At 36.7% G+C, this 26,020-nt stretch overlaps 1 protein-coding gene across 1 annotated transcript in view; it reads left to right on the top strand.

Annotated features, from left to right (window-relative positions):
• LIX1 (limb and CNS expressed 1) overlaps positions 1-25,599 on the top strand; it is a 32,235-nt gene extending 6,636 nt beyond the window's left edge. Inside the window, exons 2-6 of the mRNA XM_081944881.1 lie at positions 3,616-3,779; positions 17,700-17,840; positions 22,391-22,486; positions 23,324-23,401; positions 25,288-25,599. Coding sequence (XP_081801007.1) covers positions 3,616-3,779; positions 17,700-17,840; positions 22,391-22,486; positions 23,324-23,401; positions 25,288-25,572 — 764 coding nt within the window. The 3' untranslated portion in view covers positions 25,573-25,599. The remainder of the gene's footprint in view (positions 1-3,615; positions 3,780-17,699; positions 17,841-22,390; positions 22,487-23,323; positions 23,402-25,287) is intronic.
• The last annotated feature ends 421 nt before the right edge of the window (positions 25,600-26,020 follow it).

The raw sequence follows: 26,020 nt of genomic DNA, 5'->3' as shown, positions 1-26,020 counted from the left end.
AGAGCCAGTGAGAATCAAACTCTTAGAGTGAGCAGTGAATTAGCCTGCAGTACTGCATTCTAATCACTGCGCCACCACGGCTCTTAATGGATAAACTAAGGGCACTAACTCGTGTATGTATGTATTATGCATGTCCTAGCTTTGTGAATGCAGTCAAAGTAAATAAAATACAATTTGAGTTATGCAGATTTATGACCCCAACTGAGCTCAAAAATTCTCTTGTTAAGTGAAACATATTTAGTGAATTTTACCCCATTTTTACAACCTTTCTTGACACAGTTATTAAGTGAATCACTGCATCTGATAAGTTAGTTACCTGGTTATTAAGTGAATCTGTCTTCCCCATTGACTTTGCTTCTGAGAAGATCACAAAATGTGATCATATGGCCTTGGGACAAAGCAACAGTCATAAATATGAATCAGCTGCCAAACATCTGAATTTTGATTACATGATCATGTGGATGTTGCAAAGGTCATAACTTTGAAAAATGATCCTAAGTCATAGACAATGCTAGGCTTGAGGACAAATCGTTTAAGTAGTATCCCTTAGTGGTGATCAGAATTCAATTTTGTTAATTTTCTTTGTCAAATCTTAATTCTATGGTACTACTATCACCTGTTTTCTATTTTAGTTTTTGTTTACTTGGATCTCTTTGCTCTTCTGACAAGTAGATCAACCCCCTTTTTTACTCATATTTTATAACAGCCTTTTCCTAATCAGGTACCTTTCTAATTCATTGGGACAGCAAATCCAGAAAGCTAATCTTACTGGTAGTTCTGGAAGTCTGAATTGCTCCGTGTTGGAGAAGGCTTTTTGATAGAGTTGGAGGTTTTCCATTAGATTATCTATAATCTAATGGATGGTGAAACAAAAATATTTAGCATTATGGCATTCTTATATAAAGCTGTTCAATATAGCCAGACTATATACTTTTTTGAAATAGCTATCAATATTTTGATGGATGACATAAGGCAAAGAGAGAATAAGAATGATGTAAAATGCATGGAGTTTCAATAGCAATTGAGAACCTATTCTATAGCAATGGCTTCATATGGTATTCTTCATCAGAAATTTTCATTCTGTTACCACACAGCTATGCACTAAAGATAGCTATAGCACACTCACACATTTGCCTCCATTAAATTTTAAATGGACCTGAAACAGGTGAGGTCAGCTCAAAGCTAGTTTGAAAACACATTACTTTGTTGTAGCATGGAGATCAATAAGCTAAAAGGAGAAATCTATGCAACTGATACTTTGAACATCACATTTGAGCTTTGCTTTGATGCACACTGGTTGGCCACAATACCAGAGGTGGGTTGCTTCTGGATTGTCCCTGATTGGCAGAACCAGTAGTGGGGGGGGGGGCTCTGCCCATGAACGAGTGCACATGCAAGCATGAGTGAACTGGTAGTGCCAGAATTTGAAACCCACCTCTGCACAATATGCAATAGAGCTGTGATGGTGAAACTATGGCATGCATGCCACAGGTGGCACGCAGAACCATCTCTGCGGGCACGTGAGACGTTGCCCTATGTCAGCTCCAGCGCACATGTGTGCACCAGTCAGCTGATTTTCAGCCTCTCCAAAGGCCAGGGAAGACCATTTTTGCCCTCCCCAGGCTCAAGGATAGCTTCCGGAGCTCGGGGAGGGTGTAAAACAGAACTTCTAGAAGTCCCATTTTTTGGAAGCTTTCCTCGAACCTTTGGGAGGGAGAAAACGGTGTCCCCTGGGCTCCAGGTTCACATGCACTTGAGCAGGTGGGCGGGGCGCATTGCATTGTGGGTATGGGGCACGCACATGCACACTATCGTGCGCACACACACAATTTCAGCAGGCAAGGACAGAAATGTTCGCTATCACTGCTATAGAGTTTTGTGTTATTTTTCTATGCATGTTACCATTTTGATTTAATTTACTCTTTTATCCCCAAACCAAATTCCCTGACAGTGTGAGTCACTCGACAACAGAAATATTAAGAAAGGTATCACTTAATTATTATTACTTTTATATCCTGTTGCAATTCGAACAAGCTTTTCCAAGACATGAAATATAGAAGGACACACACACACACACACACTATATCTTTTTGTCAAAAGATCTGAAGGCTAGAAGGAAACATATTGTCTAATCTTAATAAAGTTAGCTCCAGTTGTCTTTACAATGAAAGGGAAGAGAACATGTGAATGTTAACTAAAATTCCATGTACCTTTGAGATGTTGCATGCAAGTCTATAAAGGGCAGAGAGTCACATAAAACAGTCAGCCTGTTACTACAACAGTCTATTATCCAAACAAGAGGCAGGTGGAAATTGTCCTCTCAACCCAGAAGACACTGGCTTCTCTGGGTTACATTCCATGGACAGTAGAAAGAAATGTAGGAATCTGAATCCTGACTTTGCTATAAATGGATTTTGTATTTAATACACAGCTGTTGCTGGGATTATTTCATAATGGCTCCATTAGCTGTTTTATAATAAATCTAATCAGAAGTTCTTGTATTCTGTACATCTTGTTTCCAGTTCATCTTGTCAAGAAATGTAATAATCTCACAGGAAATGATCAAGACTTGTTCTCTCTAAATCCAGAGGGCAAGACAAGAAATTCTGTAATGGATTTAAGTTTGTTAATTTATTCATGACAGAAGGATCACAATTAAAATGAGGCAAGCAATATGACAAAATTTTAAACATAAAATACTGCACATTAAAATATGTACAAATTAAACAGATCTTTCCCAGAAACTAGCAACATTAATTGTGTTCTGTCATGCTACCATGAGGAATAGATTTAAGTGATAGGAAGTGAATACTGATTCCAACTGAATATTAGGATCCCCCCCAAAAAAAGTAAGAATAGTTCGTCAGTGAGACCAGTTTTCCAGAAAGATGGTAGCCTACTTTTTCCTGGAGATGTTCAAATATAGGCTAGACAGCAATTAACTGTGTTTTCATCTTGATTCATGCACTAAACAGTAGGTTGGCCTCAATGACATAATATGCTTCTTCCAACTCTATTCTTATGAAATCAGAAACATTGAAATAATTATTGAAGTTCTACTTTAGCTAATCAGCTTTCCTATTTGGAAAATGAAAAATGCCACTCTATGTGAATACTTCAAATACTAAAGGGCCTCTGGGGGGTCGGGGGAGGCTCTTTTCACCCTCCCCAGGCTCCTATAAAGCCCCTGGAGCCTGGGGAGGGCGAAAAAAGCATGTAAAAATGGGGGGTTGCGCGTTGTGCACGCATGCGCACTGGGGGGGTCGCGCATTGCATTATGGGTGCGGCACGCCTGCACTCGACCCCCCTGCGCTCCCCCCACGTGGCACGCGAGCCAAAAAAGGTTCGCCATCACTGTACTAAATCATACTTGGATGACTTAAAGCAGGGTTCCCATTTATGGACTTCAACTATCAAAATTCCCTCTGGCTGAGAAATTCTGGGGATTAAAGTCCATGCATGTTCCAGTTGTCAAAATTGGGAGCCCCTGCCTAGACAACTCCTTTCTGGCTACAGGTTGATCATTTCAACAGTGGTATAAGTCTTGTTTTGCTATTAATATACTGTTTTAGGCAATGAATTGTGACTAAAACATTCACTCCTATATTTTGATAGTGAACGTTGTGGCAATGCTTCAGGAATTCTGGGAGAACAAACAGAAACAGAAAGGTGTATTTTCAAGTGAAGGCACTGTGGTATATGAGTCACTAAACTTGCCTGGGCCTCCGTTTGTAAGTTATGTCACCCTGCCTGGAGGAAGCTGTTTTGGTAACTTTCAGGTAAGAATGTATAAGGTAGTGTATTTAATGACAAAGTATGACATATGGAAGAAATCTGATTTATTATATCCTGAGTTCATCAGAATTATGTCAATATCACAAGAGCCAAAGGCAATGGCTCTTTGTGAGGCAATGTGGGGAAAAGATCAAATGACCTAGTGAAAGCTATATGGAATTTCCCTCCCACGGGAAGCCCAGACCTTTTCCCCATCTGTTCCTCAAGATCTCCCTATCTCTTGGAACAAATGCGCAGGAGACTTCAGGATGGTGGAAAAATCAATGATATCACTGCTTCCTTTCCCATTTTGGTCTGTGGGATTCCTCAATTGACTTAGAACCTTCTGGGTCTGGAGGATCCTTTCATTTACAAAAAGTTCATAGATATATCTAATAAAAGTAGCAACATGTGGAAGCCAGTTGCTAGATAGCTTTTTCAAAAGAAACATTGACAGATAACAATCACCAACTGGATCCTTTAAATCCAAATATAATATTTGTCTCAATGTCATAGAGCAGGCCTTCACCTTCTTATCCCTTTCATGTAGACATCCGGGATCTGATTTAAAAATATATATTCTTAAAGTACAGTGTACAGTCTTCGTATTAACTAGATTATTGGATTATTATATCTAATACCTAATATTAGATCAGGTCAAAATCACAAAGCAAACAAGTATGTCAAATGTGAACAGAACAAGCATGAAAGATATTCAAGTATTACAGTTTAAGCTTTCAGCTTAAGTCCCTCTATATCAGGGGTGTCCAAACTTGGGAACTTTAAGACTTGTGGACTTCAACTCCCAGAATTCCCCAGCCAGCATGGCTGGCTGGGGAATTCTGGGAGTTGAAGTCCACAAGTCTTAAAGTTCCCAAGTTTGGACACCCCTGCTCTATATTCTCTCCCTTCACCCCAATGTCAAGCTACCAGCAGTTCAAATATTATATAATTCTATGTTGTTTATTTCCAAATGTAGAATCATATATAAATAGTGATGAATATGTAATATTCAAAAAACAGAACCCAGAAAGGTGCCTTCCATTTTAATAATATGGTCTAAGGAAATCTATATAATACTCTTGTACCTGTAACCTTTAACTGGGTGAAGTATTCCATCTTAGGGCAACCAGTTTTGAACTCAGGTGTCTCAAATAAACTAACGTACAGAATGTGTTCAAAATCTGGGTCCCATGTCTTCTATCGAATTGAAATTTGGCAAATGTTATAAAACATATTATACATAAATTTATGTATTTTATGACATTAAAATTATCATAAAACAGTTTATGACATAATACAAACTATCACAAAACATTCCCTGCACTGAGGTTTCACTGCTATACAGTTCAATATGGGCTTTTTTGAAAATAATGTACATCTCCGAATAGATCCCAATTTTTCCAATGAAGGTAGTGCTGTACATTTGCGGGATCGCATCCTACCCCATACATCCCTGCGACCAATTCGCTCTCACAGAGAGGGACTCCTCTGGGTGCCGTCCGCCAAACAATGCCAGCAGGCGACGCCCAGGAGTAGGGCCTTCTCTGTGATGGGCCCGACCCTCTGGAACGACCTCCACCCTGACATTAGAATCATTACTGATCTCCGCTCCTTCCGTAAGGAACTCAAGACCCACCTGTTCCAATTAGCTGCCCTGACCCAATTGCAATCATGATCTAATCCCTTGATTTTCCTGACTGGTTATTTTAAATTTTGGGGTATTTTAATTTGGTTTTAATCATTAATTAATCTATTCACTATTGTACAGACTTGTGTTTAATTTGTTTTATGTGGTTTTGTAATTGCTGTATATAATGTTTTTTTATAATATTTTTTATTCTGTCTGTACACCGCCCCGAGTCCCCTAGGGGAGAGGGAGCAGTTGACAAATCCAATAAATAAATAAATAGAAGTTCTGTCATTGTTGAAGGTATTGAAGAATCTGCTAAGGAAACATCTCTGAAAGGATGACCCAATGAGTCATTAAATGAAAGTTACTCTTTGTTGTAAAGAACATTGTATTAACAATTCTTCTACCTTGATGCAAACGGGATTGAATTATTTCTCTGAATTTGGAATCGTCGTAGTGCTTTTAGCTACCAGGGATTTGTATCTAATGAGAGAAAAATAATGGCAAGATTGTCATTAGTTCGCCTTTAAAGTTTTTCATAAAAACGATGCAATTACTACTTGTTATGCCATCATCACTGTGTAATATTTCACTCTGCTTTGCCAACATTTGCAACTGTGTCAGTACTCCTTCCATTAGTCTCATCATTTAAACTAATGTTTCCTAAATGCATTACAAAGGAGCTGATGATACACTTTGGATGCTGTTAGTTGACATGGAACATCCATTCTGTTTAGCCTTCTTTATTGATAGATATGATTCATTACCGAGTCTATCAGTGGAAGGCTTGAAAGGGTAATTAGACTGATTAGACAGGATAAGCCTGATGTACTCTTTGGATGGGCGCCTCTACTTTTTTTTTTTAATAGACTGTTTCAGGAACAAAGTAAAGGGGGAAAATATCCTAATTGCAAGACCAATTTCCAAAAGGTGGAAGCAATAACACTGATTAATGGGTTGGCTTTTAATGCAACCCAGTGCACAAGCCACCTTTTTCCTTTCCTATCTATGAACCACTCTCAGCAATAACAGGCAGAACATTCCACTGACTAGGAATCAGAGTTAAGAGTTTGAGGATATTTCTTTTGGGTGCATGTGAACTACTTCGCCAAGGCTTTTGCAAAACCCTATACACTGATGTTAGCTAATAAAATATGGGATTTGAGCATTACATTTATCTCTCTTAGGTCACTTAGGCCACTATAGCGTTGCAGTGGTTTCACATAGAGATTGGGAAGAATGACATCATTTTTTCTTAATAATTATAGTTAAATTAGCTCCTATCTCAAGTAGGGTGCTTTTTCTAATTAAATATCAATATTGTGTTTAAGGAATTTTTTAAAAAAAGGAATCAATTAAAATATCTCTCATGCATATTTGAACAATAGCTCTGGAAGGGTCTGAGAGTAATGAAACTACCTGCCCTCCGCAACTATGTAAAATCTAAGAAGTTTCATGGATCTATATCATTCTTATTTTCTTAATGCCCTTTATACCAGGCATTAGCAGAAAAAGCCACCCATGAAAATGGTGCTTCATTTTCCACTTACTATACAGGAGGGCAATCAGAGGCCTATCTGATAAGCTTTTGGCTCTCCTTTCACTGAACCCTGATGTCAACCCATTCATTATTCTAGCAGATGTTTTTGCTTTTTTACCAATAAGAATGTCACTCACAAAAGTGTTTACTTCCATAAAATGAAGAAATTCAATTTATCTTTAATTACAAATAGGTTTTGAATTTTCTTTTAACATTTAGGAAATAAATAATTCTTGTAAAAAGCCCTAATCAAAATTCAACTAGTATTGACATTAAACTAGACGTTACTACCCTACATCATTTGTGGGCATATTTACTAGGTATTAGACATGTATCTGTTTAAATTCATTCTAGATGTTTATATCAGGGGTGTCCAAACTTGGGAACTTTAAGACTTAAAGTCTTAAAGTTCCCAAGTTTGGACACCCCTGGTTTATATATATATATCAGCTTATATATAAAAAGTTTCTATATGTTGTATCTAGAATCAGGAATCCCATCTCAGAGGTGATTTTATTGTTTTATCAATCAACACAAGAATTACCTCTTTATCAATCTCTGTGTTGTCTCAAATACAGGCGTAACCAAAATGAAAAGCAATTTCTGCTTTAAAGTAAAACAACTTCGAAAGTAATAAAATACAAAATAGTAAATAGCTATTTATTAGGGAGAATAACCAATTCAATATAATTATAATAATTGGGAATAAACTACAAAGGAGTAAATCATTACACTGACCCTATCCCGCTGAAAGAACTAATTCAATTGGCCCAAGACTATTTTATTTATTTATTTATTCAATTTATCAGTCGCGCCCTCTCCGCGAAGGGACTCGCGAACTATATGAACCATGTGAAGTTTTAGAGAAGATACACCACCTAGATTCCACAGGATGACAGTTTTTTACAGCTGGAATTTGGAGCATGCCAACTGTGGCAGATTTTACTGGTCAGGCAGATCCCAAAGGTTACCAATTGCTAAACCGTGTAGAGCTTTAGAAGTGAGTCAACACTTCAAATTGTATTGTAACCAGAATGCCACTCCTATCCCATCGGAGGTCATCTACAAGTGTGGTCAGAACCATCTTGGTGTTCTACTGTGACTAATGGGATTTCTTTCACCTATTTTTCACATATTACTAAAAGTTCCTCTTTCATATTCTGTTTTTAATCCAACAATCCTCCCCCCGCTTTCATATTCTGTTTTTACTTACTTAGCCACTTTCAGACAGACAGAAATTGTGCTAGCCAATCAGTAATGTTTTGTTTTAAGGCTTAAGTTATAAGTGAAACGGTGGTGAGTAACTTTCCATCCACAATATAAGGAAAGCCTACATGTGTACCTCCCTATTTTATCCATATCCATGAATGTGACACAGCTGCAGCAGACCAACAAAACACTGCAGGAAGAAGTTCCTAGAATGTTGATCAAGAGCTTTACTTCAGAGGTCCTAGGCTAGGGACCTAAATTTATTTTAACTGGATCCAAACTTATAACAACAGCTGATAAGTATCATCATGCATGCATTTATCTTCTATACGAACAGTACACTGAGCTATAAATTAAAAAGGGAAACTTTTAGACATAAATAGGTCAGTGCAGGAAAATCTCATGAATGAACAATTAAATAGTAAATATGATCTTACTTCAAAAAAATCAAACATCTTACTCCAAAATCAATCTGACATGATTTACAATAATATAATGTATTGATGGGAAAAGTTGATTCAGAGCATATGCTGTAGTTGAGGTGCCACTGACTATAATGCAATCTGTTTCACATTTTAGCTGAAATATGATCATGATAAATAATGTTCTAAGAGAAAGTTCAGCTCTCTATTTAGATGAATTAAAGGAAACCTGAATATAAGATTCAGAGTTTGTATTACAGCTAAGAAAATGAAAAGTAGCCAATAGTTAGCTCAATTTAAATCTTAAAATGCATGTTAAAGTTAATGCAGCAAAAAAAGAAATATTTCTAGAACTTGTTAAACCTTTGCATGCTTGCAATTGAAAATTGCTAGGGAGAAGTGAAAGTAATATTACAAAGAAAAGACCACATGTTTTAATAGGTTGACCTAACAGCATCATGTTGGGAAGCATTGTTTTATATTTAGCACTGTATGTTTAGGTTGTGCATGTAATCCATTGAATTTTTTTCAAACAATTTTGGGTTTAGCAAAGAATTATAATTTCAGGAAGATTGTTCTTTCTAAGTAGCAAAGCATTTCAGTTATGCCACTGGAGCAAAAAATAACCCTTCAACAAAAACTGATATTGCCAATCTTGGAATTTTGAAAAAATGTAATAGTGACTTTTACCCATGATCTATTATTATACTACTAATCATAAGACTTAGTCTCCCAACACATAGGACCTTTGCATTCAATTTATTTATTTTTTGCTTTGTTATCTAACTATTTGCTGAGAGAATGCTTTGCAAGACATTGATTTCTGAGAGACCAATCTTGTGGTCCATATTTTTCACAGATAGGTAGAAAATGTATTCAGGCATTTCAAGCATTGCAAAGGGAAGGGGGGGGAGATGGAATTGCCTCAGTTTTCACATAGTGTTTGATGTGTTCTTTTAGATCTCAGCCAGAATTTACCAGCATCTGGCATATTCAAAATTCACTGTCTCAGAACATGGGGAGCATCTGCAATGATATCTAAAGTTGATTGCAACTGTTAGGCACAACTTCAAAAGATCTGGTGAAGAATAAATAGCATGAATGTTTGTTTACCAGGCAGCAAAAGTTGTATACACACTACAAGATTTCATCAGCATCAATGCTGAAGATTGATTCATAAGGCATCTTAAAGTTTGCATTTGTTTGTTTGTTTATTTAATTAATTAAAGGTATGTAGCTGCCCATCTCACAAAATGTGACTCTGGGACACATGCAACAATTAAATAACGACAAATATAAAAACAGACAATATAATTTACATATTTAAACCAGTAACAGCCAAATCATGCTAATTATAGCTATTGTAAGGGAGAGATTATAGGAACATGGTGGCTCAGTGGCTAAGATGCTGAGCTTGTTGATCAGAAAGGTCGGCAGTTCAGTGGTTCGAATCCCTAGCACCATGTAATGGAGTGAGCTCCCGCTACTTAACTCAGCTTCTGCCAACTTAGCAGTTCAAAAGCATGTAAAAATGCAAGTAGAAAAATATGAAGGTAACAGTATTCCGTGCACTTTTGGCATTTAGCCATGCCAGCGGCCACATGACCATGGAGACGTCTTTGGACAACACTGGCGCTTTAGCTTTGAAACAGAGATGAGCACTGCCCCCTAGAATCCGGGAATGACTAGCACGTATGTACGATGGGAACCTTTACCTTTAAGGGAGAGTTAAAATGACATCCTGAAATAATACCTTTGCTGGTATGTGCTTAAGTGCTGCCTGACATCATTTGGACTTAAGTTGATAACTCCTTCCATCATTATGACTCACCTGCCTTCTCAACCTTCTCCTTGATCAGATTTCTCTTAAAAAGGGAATTAAAACCTGACTATTAACTCAAACTTTGGAGATAAAGATCCTTAGATCACTCTAAGACCTAACAATATGTAGAAACTCGTATATCTAGTTGTATAGTAATACCCGATTTAAAAAACAAAATTCATCTCAGGAAAAGAGTAGAATGTAATACTTTAGTTTCTGGGAACAAGATATAAATGTATAAAACAAAATTTGGTGGAGGCTAACATAATGAATATATTAAGCAACAAAATGCAAATATTCTACATGAACAACCTTAAGGCTACTTCTATCAGATATACCACAGGATAATTTTCTATCCCTCTTTATTGTCTTCAGATTTTTTTAAGCCTACTCTTTTCAAGAAATGCCTGAGTTGTTATATAGCACAATAGTTTATTATATATATATACAAACTAATTGTGTCCCTTCTTTTCACTCTCCTCCATTTATTTAAATATCCAGCTATTTAGTACTAATAACCTAGCCCTTTTTACCCCCTGAAGATTCATTCACAATTAGAAAATGAAACAGCGCTGAAGCAGTGTTTAAACTAAGTACTTCTAACTTAAAATATATTTCTACAAAGCTCTGAGATATATAATAGATCTTTTTTACATAAATGGGTATTTATTTCTACACTAGGAAGAGCTAAGTTTTATTATTCCCAGTTTATTGTGATTTACAGAATTCTTTAATTCACTGGCTATGGACAATCATCACCTAAAATACATCAACATATGGTTTTCATCTCCTTCATTGTAGCCTTAGGTTACTTCCTGAAACCACATCCTTGACTCTTAGAAGGCATGCAATTGGCCCCAGTCTCTACCTTCTGTTTCTATATAGTGATATTTTGTATACCTTTCCTTTAATCTCCAAGCTACATATAAGCTGCTGTGAGGATTGTGGCAAATAAGATCTTTCAATTATAGCCCCCGAACCACATTTTCTTCAGTTTCATTTGAATTTGGGAAACTGAGTAGCTGTCTCATACACCCAAGTTATAACTTTTTGAGTTTATGCCTCCTTTTACATAATCAAAATATATTCCTATACCTGTGAAATATTTCAATAGATACAGCCAAATTTTCTAGCGTTCAGGTTCAGGGAATCAAATAGCCATCAGGAAGCTTAGCTATGTGTGGAGGTGGAAAACAAAGGAGACCTTATCACATTTCCATGGTACTGCAGTCTCATTTCTGCTGTCTCTCTGAAAGTAACTCTGGGCAAAGAAGAGTCATAGCTTATTCTGATTTTCTTGAAGAAGCACAGCTCCAAGAAGAATATTGGGAAAGCGGGAAAGCCTAATTTTCACATACAAAATTCCTGTAAAAGAGAAATTATTTCTTACGAGATCACTTTCTATGATCCTTGGACAGTGCAAGTGCATTTCCTTCCCATGGAAGTGTAAACAGATGCTAACATTTTTGCTTCCTGTTCTCATTCCCATCTCTTCCATGCTTCCTTAATTATGAAACACTTTTCTGAGATCTCCTCATTTCTATACATGATGGTTAATATATTCCCTTATCTAATACATGTGGTGGTGGGTTTCTGGTCCGTAAACAGGCATAGGAAAGAAAGCAAGATCAAACTCCCTACATTCCTTTTGGTTAAGAAATGGATCCAGATCTAATATTATTAAGTGGCAGTAGCCATAAGGATAGCAAAAGCTATTGGAAATACAAAGAAAACCAACACAACTGATAAACAGCATATTCATGGAACAAGCAGAGAGCTTTCAGTACAGCAAATAAGCCTCTGTATCTTAGAATTCATTGTTTGCATCACCCAAGCAGTATACATGGACACGTGATTCCATTCCATTCCAATGTAAAAAGCAGCATTTTTCAGAAGATGCTTTACAATGAGAAGAGCCTGAAATAAATGACAAGAGAATACGAGAATTTACAGTACTTCTGAGATCACTTTTTGAATTTCTTGTTAGCCCAAATCAGTTTCTAACCATTCTGCTTTCAAAATTATAAATAGTGAATTGCCATTAAAAATATTTTAGAACCTTGTGGTTCCATCCTTCCTTTATCTATGGAAGAAAAAGAAATTGTACTAAGATATTGGTATCTTAAGAGGAATCTGGAATCAAAGATTGAAATAGAAAGTATTGGGAATATCAAGCAAGAGAATGTGTATGAAAAGCTGTAAAACAAGAATCAAAAGACTCAGTTTTCCATTAATTAATCTGGCCCATGCAATGTACCCTTGAAAATAAAGTTTCACAGAATGAGGATTTAATAGATGTGTAAGGATTTAACAGGTTCAATGCTGAAGTCCCACCTGAAATCATCTTATTTTTTAAAAAAAATAGAGCTTAAATTGATTGGGACTACCTTATTGGTTTGATTTCAACATATCTGTATTACTCATTGTACAGTACATTACAGACTAAAGATGGACACATGCAACAGATTGCCCACAGAGCAAATAGAAGCCTTCTAAAACTATTCAGAGTCCATTAAAAAGGCTATTCAAATTGTTTTGGATTTAAAAGGGAATCACAAGGAAATGTGCAGGAGCTTCTATTGTTGTTGTTCAGTCACTAAGTCATGTCCAACTCTTCATGACAATGGATCACAGCATACCAGGCCCTTCTGTCTATCACTGTCTCCTGGAGTTTGCTCAAATTCATTTTCATTGCATCAATGACACTATCTATCCATCTCCTGTCCCTTTCTTCTACTTTCAATGTTTCCCAACATCAGGGCTTTTTTCCAGCGATTCATCTCTTCTCATTAGGTGGCCAAAGTATTTGAGCTTCAGCTTCAGTATCTATCTTTACAAAGAAAGTCAGGATTGATTTCTTTTAGGAGTAACTTCTGTAGCGATTATTAATGCAGTTTGTCATTGAGTGGTGAGAACAATTTTTAAATTATACTGTATCGATCTTCTTTGCCAAATTCCTCAACTTTCTGAAAAGTCCACCTTGCCTAACTAGCCCTCAGCTGCCTAGAAATTTTCACCCATGCCTCATATGCTCAGTTACTGCACTTCATTTCTACTGCCAATCCATTGTCCTGACTTAGAATTCTGAGTTCCTACTTAATGTTGAATATTGAATTTTTTTTCATAGTTGTAGAGTATCTGCGGTAAACAGTTTGGTGTAGTTTCACATTGTTTGGCGGCATCTAATATCTACAATTGTTTTGTTCTTTTAAACCAGTACATCACTGCAAGGGAATCTAGAACACAGCATACATGTCCATTTATTTATTTAGCACATTGCATACAATGTCAGGGAAACCTACATAGAATAGTATGGAATAGAATAGAATAGAATAGAATAGAATAGAATAGAATAGAATAGAATACAGGTGAAAGTCAAAAAAGTAGAATATCGTGCAAAAGTTCATTTATTTCAGTAATGCAACTTAAAAGGTAAAACTAATATATGAGATAGACTTCCTTCCGCAGATGAGCTGTATGGGGATGCTGATTTCATTTTCCAGCTGCCCACACTGCCAAAAGCACCAAAACCTGGTTCAATGACCGTGGGATTACTGTGCTTGATTGGCCTCTCCATTCTTCCTCCATACTCTGGGTCCTTGGTTTCCAAATGAGATGCAAAAGTTGCTCTCATCAGAAAAGAGGACTTTGGACCACTGAGCAACAGGACTTTGGACCATTGTGCTTCATTAAGACCAGGGTCAACACAGCTGTCTACCAGGAGATTTTGGGGCACTTCATGCTTCCTTCTGCAGACGAGATTTATGGGGATGCTGACTTCATTTTCCAGCTGGCCACACTGCCAAAAGCACCAAAACCTGGTTCAATGACTGTTGGATTACTGTGCTTGATTGGCCAGCAAACTTACCTGACCTGAACCCCATAGAGAATCTATGGGGCATAGCCAAGAGAAAGATGAGAGACATGAGACCGAACAATGCAGAAGAGCTGAAGGCCGCTATTGAAGCATCCTGGTCTCCCATAACACCTCAGCAGTGCCACAGGCTGATAGCTTCATTGCCACACCGCATTGAGGCAGTAATTGCTGCGGTCCGATATTGTTCTATGTAAAATCCTTGCTTTATTGATTTCATGTAATATTCTAATTTTCTGAGATTGTGGATTTGGGGTTTTCATGAGCTGTAAGCCATAATCATCACAATGATGACAAATACAGCTTGAACTATCTTGCTTTGCATGTAATGAGTCTTATCTCATATATTAGTTTCACCTTTTAAGTTGCATTACTGAAATAAATGAACTTTTGCACGATATTCTAATTTTTCGAGTTTCACCTGTAGAATAGAACAGAACAGAACAGAATTCTTTATTGGCCAAGTGTGAATGGACACACAAGGAATTTGTCTTTGGTGTATATGCTGACAGTGTCCATAAGAAGAATAAAATACATTCATCAAGAATAAAAAATACAACACTTAGTGATAGTCAAGCTTGCTAATAAGCTATCGAATTGTATTAGGAAACAAATATAAACAACATAAATTGAAAGATACAAGCAACATGGTTATAGTAATGTTGGAAGAGATAGATACTAGCAAGGAAGATAAGAATAATATTAATACAGTCTTAGTAAATTATTTGACAGCGTTGTGGGAATTAGTTATTTAGCAGAGTGATGCTAGACACAATGCAGTCCTGACAGCCTAAATTGCTAGTCCATTCTATTTGGCGCTTGCATGCCTATCTCTGGTGCACCACAGGGGGCAAACTAGCTTACACCAGCTGACTAGTAGCGCTGGGCTTGGTGGCTCTTCCAGGCTTCTCTGCCAGTTTTGCCTTGTATTGCTATGCCTCCAGTAATTAAAAGGGGTGAACACTCTCTCATGTTCATACTGACTACTTCATTCTTTTCACCTAAGAATATTGCTACACTTTTTAAAAACACTTCTGTAGAACAATCTGTGGAAATACCTCTGCCCTCAGGAAAAAAAATGGCTAAGATTTCCACAGTTCTCATGAATTCCCAGAATGATGAATATTGCTTATATGAGGATGGGTATTAAGAAGGTCACATGAGAAAATATAGATACAGGAACTAAAATATAATCTTCAAAACTACTTAAGCTTTTGTGTCACCAATTATTCTCAAAAAAAGAGGTAAGAATTATTCTTGATGTGTAAATCTCTCAGCCTGAAAAGATTTTCTATTTGCTTTTAAATCTATGCCGTCTCTTTGATCTGTTACTTTGCTGGTCGTACTTAAAATAAATAGTTTCTTTTATCTTGCCTTTTTACTGGGTTTAGCCTTTGCAAATATGGTTTAAATCTAAATTGTTTGGATTGGTTTCTATTATAAGGTTTATTATTAAAAGCATGCAGTTCTGAATTTTGTCTAGGAATTTGAAAAAGTAAATATTCATATAACCCACAAGAGAAGGTTAAAACTAATAGAAGAAAACTGGTGAACTACATTGACTTGGGCAATTCAAGAAAATTGTAAAAGATGTGCAAGAAAAATTTCAGAGATTGTTCAGGAGTCTTTGTACATGACTTTTTAGATTTTTCAAAATATATTGAACTAGCAAGTAGGAAGGAAAATGAATTTTATCTTTCTTGTAAGGATTTTGTTTAAGGGAAAATGCAAGCAATTATAACAAGCACAGACCAATGCTACCAATATTTAATCACACTGAAGAACGAACAGTCTTCACTGCATCAAGGGAGTGTTAAAACATGTGTTTCTCTACTAAATTAGACTTATGCAAAATTCAGCATTGCAAAAATTTGGCAGTGGCAATGAGCTTAGATGGTATTCAAAAAAAGATTAGACACGTTTAGGAAATGTAGCAAAAACAAATACTAGCCATTCTCTTTAACTATCCAATTAACCATAGACTATGTAAATTGTGGAAAACAACAGTAGGTAGGACTAACAAACTACATACAGTTACTGCCTATCTGTAGTTTGTTACCTGTTCTTTGTAGTCTTTCCCATAACTAAGGCAGTGAGCCAGCATTCAACCTGAATCTCCTGAATACTAGTTTAGGAGGAAATCAGCAGTGCTAGCACATGTTGCTTGGATTGTGCCCATTAGTTTCTTTGAAATGGACACCAATAAACCAATTATTCATAGTCTACTTGTATTATTCATAGTCTACTGGGCCATCCAAACTAGGTGTTTTTTTTTTAAAAAAAAAACTTTTAATCAAATGTTCAGACCTCTCATCTCACTCTCTCTGGACAATGCAAAATTAAAAATATAAAATTCATATGAAATAGTTAAATAGCTTTTTTTAGATATCCAAAGAAATAAACTTGGTATAAAACATGGGTGTCAAACTCATCGCGTCACATTGCCATCACAGGACATTTCATGACATTTTTCCCATTCATGGAGCTGGGGTGGACGTGGCCTGTATGTGATGCATCTGGCCTATGAGCCACCACTTTGACACCCCTGGTAGAGATGCTTTCCCTGACTTGTTTCAAGTGGAACTAATGTGGGATACTATTGACAGTGTGAACAAGCTTGTAAGGACAAGCAAGAAACATCAGTGAGGAATTGCAATTTCATTTGCACAAGCATCACGGTGCATATGATATCACTCTGACTTCTGTAGTTGTAAACAAGCCTCCAAGCTGTCTATACTTTGCTTCCTAAATTGTCACTTGGAAGGCATAGTAGGAGTAAATATCATGTGTTAACTTAGTCCTTTTTTTCTGCTAAGCCAGAATCCTCATAATTATGATTTGCCATGGCATACAAATATGTATGGTGTTGTTGTTACTATTTACCTGTCTCAAAATATGGCCCATAAACTTCATTGCATTTGCCTTGAGTTTAAATATTCCACCTGACTGGAAGAATGTGCCTTTTCTTCTCATTATGCACTGTTTTATAAATCTCACTTCCCCACCATTACTTCTATTTCTCTAAACTTTAAATCTCCAAATATTTTAGTCCTGCCACACAAGAAAGGTGCTCCAGCTCCTTGATTATTTTGGCTGCCCTTTTCAACACCTTTTGCAGCTGTCTAAGTTATTCTTATGAGTAAATGACCAAAGCTTCAGAGTATTATTGGAGTCTGTACAAAACAAGCAGTTCCACATGAATTACAAAGAAACAAAATGGTTCTTCTAACCCCAGAAGAAGTGAAAACTGGCAACCATGTGGGACCGTTCAGCTGATGATGACTCATCTCAGAAGAATGATTTCTTTTCAAGATTTCAGGTCATCAAGTATTATTCTTTTTGGTATTAAGTACAATAAGGACAACCTCATCTTATAAAAGCTGGGAAATATGTTGCCCCAGTTCTTATGTTTATTTGTATTTTAGTGTTCCCTGAGTAGGGCAGAAGCACGACGAGATGCTGCAAAAGTGGCTCTTATCAATTCTCTGTTCAATGAGTTGCCTTGTCGCAGGATCACAAAGGAATTCATTATGGAGAGTGTCCAAGAAGCTGTGTCTTCCACCAGTGTAAGTATTAGCCATAATTTTGTGTGCTGTATTACTATGTACTGTATTTATGATAAAATTACAAGCAGGAAGAAAATTATTCATGTAAGGGCAGAATGAGAGGGACTCAATTGATACATTTTGGCCACTATGGTGAATGTCTCATCAAATATAAAACAATGCTTCCCAACATTCCCTGCCTTCCCGCTCTGATGGGTTGGGTAGATGTGGCCGACAAGGGACGGTCCCTCAGATAACCTGGTCCCAAGCCACGAAGGGCTTTGAAGGTGACAACCAGCACTTTTAATTGCACTCAGAAGCAAAGCAGCAACCAATGCAGCTTCTGCAGGAGAGGTGATACATGTGTCCACACAAAACCATGCGGGCTGCTGCATTTTGCACCAACTGGAGCTTCTGGATGTTCTTCAAGGAGAGACCCATGTAGAGCGCATTAGTCTACATGGGGCTCCCATGTAGACCAACACGTCAAGACGGGAAGTGACTACGGCATGAGTGACTGTGAGTAGGGACTGTCGGTCCAGGAATGGGCCAGAAATAAGGATTTTTTTTTAAAAAAAATTCAGAGCTGCAGTTAGGCTTTAAAAGTGTACTTCTCCAATAGAGATGGGAAGATGGTGATGATATGGTGATGTCAATGGGATGTAGAGTTGAACATTTTTGTTTGATTGCAAATGGGAAAATAGGTGTTCAGATCTAAGACACTCATACTATATTTCACCAATGCTACACCATCAATTACATTTTGCTTATGATGAGATATAGAGAGGCAAAATCAAAGTGAACTATATGGGAATCTAGTGCTCTCGAAGTGATTTTAAAAAGAGGCACAAACTGCATGTGGGCTCTGATTTATCCTTCTGACATATCCCAACAGCCATAGCAATAGCACTTAGACTCATAGGCCACCCCATAGTTTTTATTGCACTCTCTGGGCATTTTACAATGTCAACATATCCCCCCCCCCCAACAATCTGGCTCCTCATTTTACAGATTCTCAGAAGAATGGAAGGCTGAGTCAACTTTGAACCCATCAGGATCAAACTCCAGGCTGTGGACAGAGTTAGCCTGTAACACTGCATTCTAACCACTGTGCTAACCTGGGCTCCTACCACCATTACCCATTTTGAAATAAAGCTGTAAAGATTCAAACTAAAATAGGCACCAAAACCTAAATAAAAGTTTTGATTAGATTTGATTCTGAAAAGCTGAACTCTAAAAAAGATTAGGAGATATGCTGGACACATTTTACTGGAGCTAATACCACTCACTCATGCTGTGTAGAGCACTCATCAAAAATAGGACTCAGAAAGTTGATTAGATCTGCTCTGAGTCACATCAGTGCCTTGATTATCCGGTTTCAACAAAGAAAATGTATTTTCTTCTCAATAAAAAGTAGAACATTGTTTATAATCCAAGCATAACCCTGAATATTAGAATCACTAGGTCATTGAAGCAATGAAATAAAAATATGTACACTCAATAGTCACTCATGCATACTTAGTGTATCAATTAATGTTAATGTTATTAAGACAAATGCTTAAAAATTTCTAGTGATATCCTGCCATTCCCTCAGAGAATATATACTTTCTTTAAATGAGTTATAAAATATAAGGAAAGTCAGTAATGGCCCAAAGGCTAAAACAGAAGTATGAATTATCTGAGCCCTTTTATTCATTTTGCTATATTTCTGTCCTTTCTTCTTTATTATTTAACTGCCTCTGGCAAGGAAATAAGTTGGCAGGAGCTTTTGTGAAACAGAAACAGAATCAGATGTTAACATCTGCATTTGGGGTTACCTCCATATTTTTCATGTGTTGGTTTACAGTTACCGTATGTTGTCATCAGCTACTGTGTCCCATCATGGAAGTTTCTGCATTTACTAATAGATAATTTTTAAAATAATCATTATGCTCTTCTTGAACAGGCACTGTATATGTTTCCTAGTTATAAAGATATAAAAAAACATCAAATAATTGCAAGTTTATAATATAGGGATTTAATATATATATTCTTTATATTATGGATTTATTAAACATTAAATCCATTCCTTCCCTTGAAATAAGACAGTTCTAAAACTCAGTTAGATACCCTTATAAGTTTTCTATGCTAGCCAAAGATTCCAGTTTTTTAATGCTGCACAAGTAAACATTAGAAGAGAAATATATAATTTGGTTTTGGTGTTCCAAATATTTCTAAAGGACGATTAACTATGTATATATAAAAGCCTATACATATAACAAGAGTAGGTGATATGAGGCTTTAGAATGCCTTGTCATAGCTTCAGAAATTAATGCGGAAGGAGTAAATGGGTGCAATATTTAGTGCAATTCAAACACAACACAAGAAAAAGTTGCTCATTTTAATTATGCAGCCAATAGACACACTTGGTTCCTGCCAACCTCTGTGAGTCAAAAATAAAATAACAGAAGGAGAGACAATGAACTCATCTCCTCTCCATCCCCATCATCATGATGGAAGTATATCTAATGAATTTGGGCTTGATGGGTAAAGATAATCTTACTGGAGCCATTACAGTTATTGGTAGTAGGGGCAGAAATCTATTTCAGTTAGAGCATGTGGGTAATCTAATCAATAATGCCGCAAAAGTTACAGAAAGAAATAAATATGCTGACCTCTGCTGAATATATTACTTTAGTCTCCAACAAACATAATGAAATATTTCCCTCTCTATGGAAGAAACTCTGATAGGAAAAGAACAAGTGGACTGGAATTACTTGGAAAGGGGTGACCTTTGGTAAAATATATAACACTCTCCCACCCCTACTAAACATTTTGCATGTATGACTCTAGGTAGATGGAGAAAGTGTTTTAACATTATGGTGAATGTATAAAGTAGAGGAGGTTTGCAAGTGAAAGAAATATATCTTTTCAAACCTCTTTGCAAGTCCTGAAAAGGGCTTTTAAGAGTCCGGTTCTATTTTTGAGAACAATGCTATACATTTGGGCAAACTAAGCCATTATTAATTTACATGTGACTTTCTAAAGAAAATTCATTTCGTGCAATATGTATTTTTTTTTCCATTGGAAATTTTCTAAGATAAAAGCCTAAAATCCCAGAGTTCTAAGCCATTGTCCTCAGGGATATTTAAAAGCCAGCATAAATATTGTAGCAGCAGCATGCTCACGTTCTTGCATTTCCAAAGCTATAAATCTGCTAACGGTTCCAGTGCAGAAACCATTTTGTGGAACAATGCGCTGTTCAGCTTTCCACGGCTTCTCCAGAAAGATTGTTAGAAAGAGAAAGGAAATAAAAAATCAGCAACTATTTCATCTTAGATGATTGCCGCAGAATGGAAAAACAATAGCACTTGGTTTAAAGCTTTGATTCGGGCAATTTGACAAACTCCACAAGTCCGCTTACAACAATAGTTTTGAGTTGAACTTTAAAGCCCTCATAAAAAGGGAAGAAGAAGAAGAAAGGCAGAGAGCGCAAAGGAAGGTTCCAGGAGGTATTATCCCTCCCACAAACATGTAGCTTTCTCACACCAGGTTTTTGTGTACAAGGGAGGGAAAGGGAAAAATGCATATAAGTGCAGTTCTGTTTCTCATCTAGAGCCTCTTCTGGGGCAAAGGTCAATATAGTGGCTGTGAACACACATTCACACACACCATTTTTTACATGTGAAAAGGACTGTGCTTTCAATGTGTGATTCCAGCCTCCATCTTGACTTTTTTGTCTCCTCCTGCAAACCCCTCTGATCTATTACATTATTATTCTCTGAGTTACTATAATAATTGGAGTCACTAAGTTGCATGTACTAAATAAGTGAGTAATAGCTAGGAAAGTTGGCTTTGAAGAGACCAGGTAGATTCTCTCATTTACGGAAAATATTTGCTTTAAAAATCTGCTGCTGTCCAGGAGAAATTGAAAAGCAGATCTGCCACAACTAGCTTATATCAGACCACAACTGCTAACAGGACAATTCTTGTGATATTTCTTGTTTAAATATGAAGGAAGATACGTATAAATGCTAAGAAAGTAAAGTAGGCTTTGATTTACAATCACAATTGAGTCCAAAATTTCTATTGTAAGTAAGACAATTGTTTGGTGAATTGGGCCCCACATGGTTATTGCCTTTTCTTCACTGTGGTTAACTTAATCACTGCAGTTGTTAAGCGAATCTGGCTTGTTGGAAACTATCTGGGAAGATTCTAAATAGCAATCACATGACCCTGGGACAGTGCAACTGTCATAAATACATGTCAGTTACCAAGTGCTTAAATTTTGATCACATGATCATGAGGATGCTACTACGATCAGAGATGTGAAAGCCATTCAAAAGTCACTTTTTTCATTGCCATTGTAACTTTGAACAGTCATTAAATGAATGTAAATCAAGGACTACCTGCACACTTAATTAAGGCTTAAACTAGTTTTTATATAATGCGTATACGTTACATTAAAAAGTATCTCATTGCTTTTGTTGGAAAAGATTCATGCCTAAATAAGGTGTAAAAACTGAATACATTTTTCCCCACTTAAAATGAGCTTTTATAATTCAGTTTTAATTTATCTTTCTCCTTTCAAGGGTACTTTAAATGATGCAGATGATCCAAGCACAAGTATTGGAGCATATCATTATATGCTAGAATCAAACATGGGGAAAACAATGCTAGAATTTCAGGTATTTGTGGTGGCCTTTATGTGATTCATTTGTCCAGAATTGTCAAGATACACAGGATGATTTTTATATGTACTGGTTTGTTTCTTGGTTGTTTTGGTTGTTTTGATGTTCCATCTAACCATATCGGTCCAATGAACAAACTTCCTTTAAAAGTTTAGCTCTTACAGCTTTGCTCTTGGTTTCTATTTTTCTTGGGTTCCTGTTGCTAAGAATAGAATATCCAGATCCAGAGAAGACTGTGTTTTACTGGAATAAATGACAAAACTTTTGCATAGTGGACCATTGAAAACATTTGCTTTTGTGTTAGGCCCGTGGCAATCCAACTGCAACACTCATGGTTCTACCACAATAGCTTCATAACCGTTATTTTTTCAACGATCACTGCACTGAAATAAGAGAAAAAAGCAATATTTATTTAATTTAATTTAATGTATTATAGTAAAAAGCAATAAAATAGTGTAGCATCCCAAAATCCATTTCTTTCAATGGATGCACATCCAATAAATGTGTGTGATAGTACAACTCTAATAGGAAAAGGATTTGATGTCTGCAATGAACTTTTAAATGGAGAAGTCTGTAGAGTTAAACCACCAATTGTAAAAACAGAGAAATAGAGTTGCGCTGCTCTAGACCAAAATGTATAGTAGTATTTCTAGGGTGATTTGCAAGAAGTGTAATTTTGCATCTAATCCATTGCTTACAAACCAAATCTTGCAAAAATTTTCACTTCAAAAATGCTGCCGAATAGCTAATTGTTAATAAAACTCTACATTTTCTAAACATGGCTTGAAACCAGATTCTCCATGTTATCTCCCCTCCACACCCCATTCCCCTTAGGAGCTTATGATTGTGTTTCAACTTCTGCACTGGAATGGAAGCCTTAAAGCCCTGCGTGAAACTAAATGTTCTCGGCAAGTAAGTAGTCTTCTAAAATGCAATACTAATTGTCAGTTATTCCCAGCATTCATTTTAGAAAAGCCTACTTGAAGTTCTGCTATGCTTCCTCTTTCCTATAAGTAACTAGCTGAAAACTAGGTGCTGCCTGGATATTTATTTATCCCAACCCTCCTTCCATGCCACAATGCTAATGTTGGATTTCCCCCTTACCAGAGGGAGCCCCCTTGTGGAGTACTGTGAAGCTGTTACCATGGCAACTCCACTGTGCTGTACAGTAATAGCCATTTTACGGCACAACAGGCTATATCTTATTAGAACACACATCCCAAGGGCTATTAGGGATGTCTTGCCCCCAGAGTATTTGTTTTCAGAGAGTAAGTTATCTGTGTACCAAGTTTGGTTGAAATTGCTTGAGGCATTCCAGAATTACGGTGGAGCATACACACACACACACACACACACACACACACACACACACACAGAGCCACAGAGAGAGAGAGAGAGATTATTATTGTTGTTGTGGTTGGTCTGGTTCAACCGACTAGTAATTTTCAAGTTCCATTGCTAGAAAATGTTTAGTTTAAATTTACCGCTTTTCCAACTGCCATTGTTTGTAATTAGTGTTGCATCTAAGACATGAACTGGGCATCACAGCTCAGGAGAGCTATCATTGACAATACAATATGGAGGAGGAGACCTCCCAAGAAAAATGTTGCAAAAATGCATAATCAGAAATTGTGGACAAGAGTTGGGATGGAATGAATATGATCTACATGTATAAACAATGTAAAACATATATACATAACACCAAACATTTAAAAAATGAAATAAACAAAAGAAATCTCCGATTTCAATAATAGATAGTTCTGGCTTATGTTGGTAGTAAACAGAATTCAGTAGGCAAAATTCATTTCATATTAAATGGATGCTGAGAAATATGTCATACAGTCCAATAAACATTTTTATTATTACTGTAAGTAATTACTACTTGTTAATTAATTAACAATCACAGCTAACTTCAGTTTTTGCTGATGGTAAAGTAGTAAGGAGGAACCCACTTGGAGAGAGACTGGATTCTAATAATACTGTATCTAGATGAAAATCTGAAATGTTAATTCTTTAGCATAAAAGATCCCATTTTCAAAGTACCATGGCAGCCCTTATTAACACAAGCCTGCACACCATTTGGTAATTGATTTTATACATAGACAAAAAGCATGCAAAATGGCAGATCATGAACAAATAGATATGGAAATACAAAAGCAATAATTAAAAGAGCTTTAAGATCTTTTAAATACAATGTCTACTTTTATGGCATTAGAAAATAATTCTGTCCTTATTATCCATTAACCTAAGGCTTTGGGGTGTGCCTTCAAGTCAGTGATGACTCCTGGTGACTTCAGAGACTGTTGCCTTGTATGAAGTAAAAAAAAAGGATGACCTTGACAGGTGAAGGAAGTGCAGACCTGCAGTATTTTGAAACTATAGCCAATCTTAATAAAAGTATTTTTAGCCCTGTGTGGGTTTTCTTTCTTGGTCTGCCCTATGTCATATGGCTGACATTGCAGTATTCCTTGCAATATTTTCAGAAGTGGTTTGCTAGTGCCTTCATCCTAAGGCTGAGAGAGACTGACTAGCCCAAAATCTTTCAGCTAGCTTCATGCCTAAGGCAGGACTAGAACTCACAGTCTCCTAGTTTCTAGTCTAGTACCTTTAATCGCTACATCAGACTGGCTCACAGCCCTCTTAATTGCTCATAAAGCTCCTACAGAACTAGGACTGCAGTTCATGACATGTTTCTTTGGTGGGATAGGTTACCTGGTTCGCCAGCATCTATATTTTAGGATGTGTTTAATTTTCTATATTGATTCCTAATTCTTCTTTTTGGGGTGGGTGGGTCATAGGAAGTGATTTCCTACTATTCCCAATACAATTTAGATGAACGGATGAGAAGTCATATGGCACTGGACTGGCTCATGAAAGAGCAAGAAATTCCGGGCATTATATCACAAGAGCTACAAGTGGCACTTAGAGAGCTCGAAGAAGCGAGGAAAGCCGGGCAAGAGTTGCGGTTTTACAAAGAAAAAAAAGAAATCCTTGGGTTGGCACTGAGTCAGCTGTACAGCGATTCTGCAACTACCTCTTCAAATGATGATCGCATGAGCCTAGCTCTCAGTGGCTGTCGTTAGCCTACATTTGAGAGATGGGATGATTGTATGGCTGCATCTTGGTTAATCAGATCAATAAGAAGTAACTGTTTACTTTACTTAGTGTACCGTGTAATGTACTAAGCTGAAAGTCTCCGATTTCTTCCTTGATGAGAAGAAAGTATCCCAAGTATAAAAGGACTCCTTGTATAGCAAACTAAAGTTCCCAGGAAGTAAGGAAAGGATGTAGGATTCAGTTTATCCTTCTTTCATCAGATGAGCAATGCCTAAAACTGACATAATACAATTTGAGAATAGACCGAGGGACTTTTTATAGTAGCTGTTTAAGTTAAATAATAACATTTAGGCTTCTAAATTCTTTTAAAAGCACAGTTAGTTAAGTATTGTTTCTCAGCGTTTTCAGTGTACTAATTGAGTTTATTCATTGGGGAGACATTTGAGAAAGAAATAATATCCTTGCAATATGCAA

The sequence above is a fragment of the Natrix helvetica genome, assembly GCF_964273705.1.
Source record: "Natrix helvetica genome assembly, chromosome: 2".
Lineage (NCBI taxonomy): Eukaryota > Metazoa > Chordata > Lepidosauria > Squamata > Natricidae > Natrix > Natrix helvetica.
The sequence above is the reverse complement of the archived record's forward strand: the minus strand, read 5'-3'. Positions and strand labels throughout refer to the sequence as shown.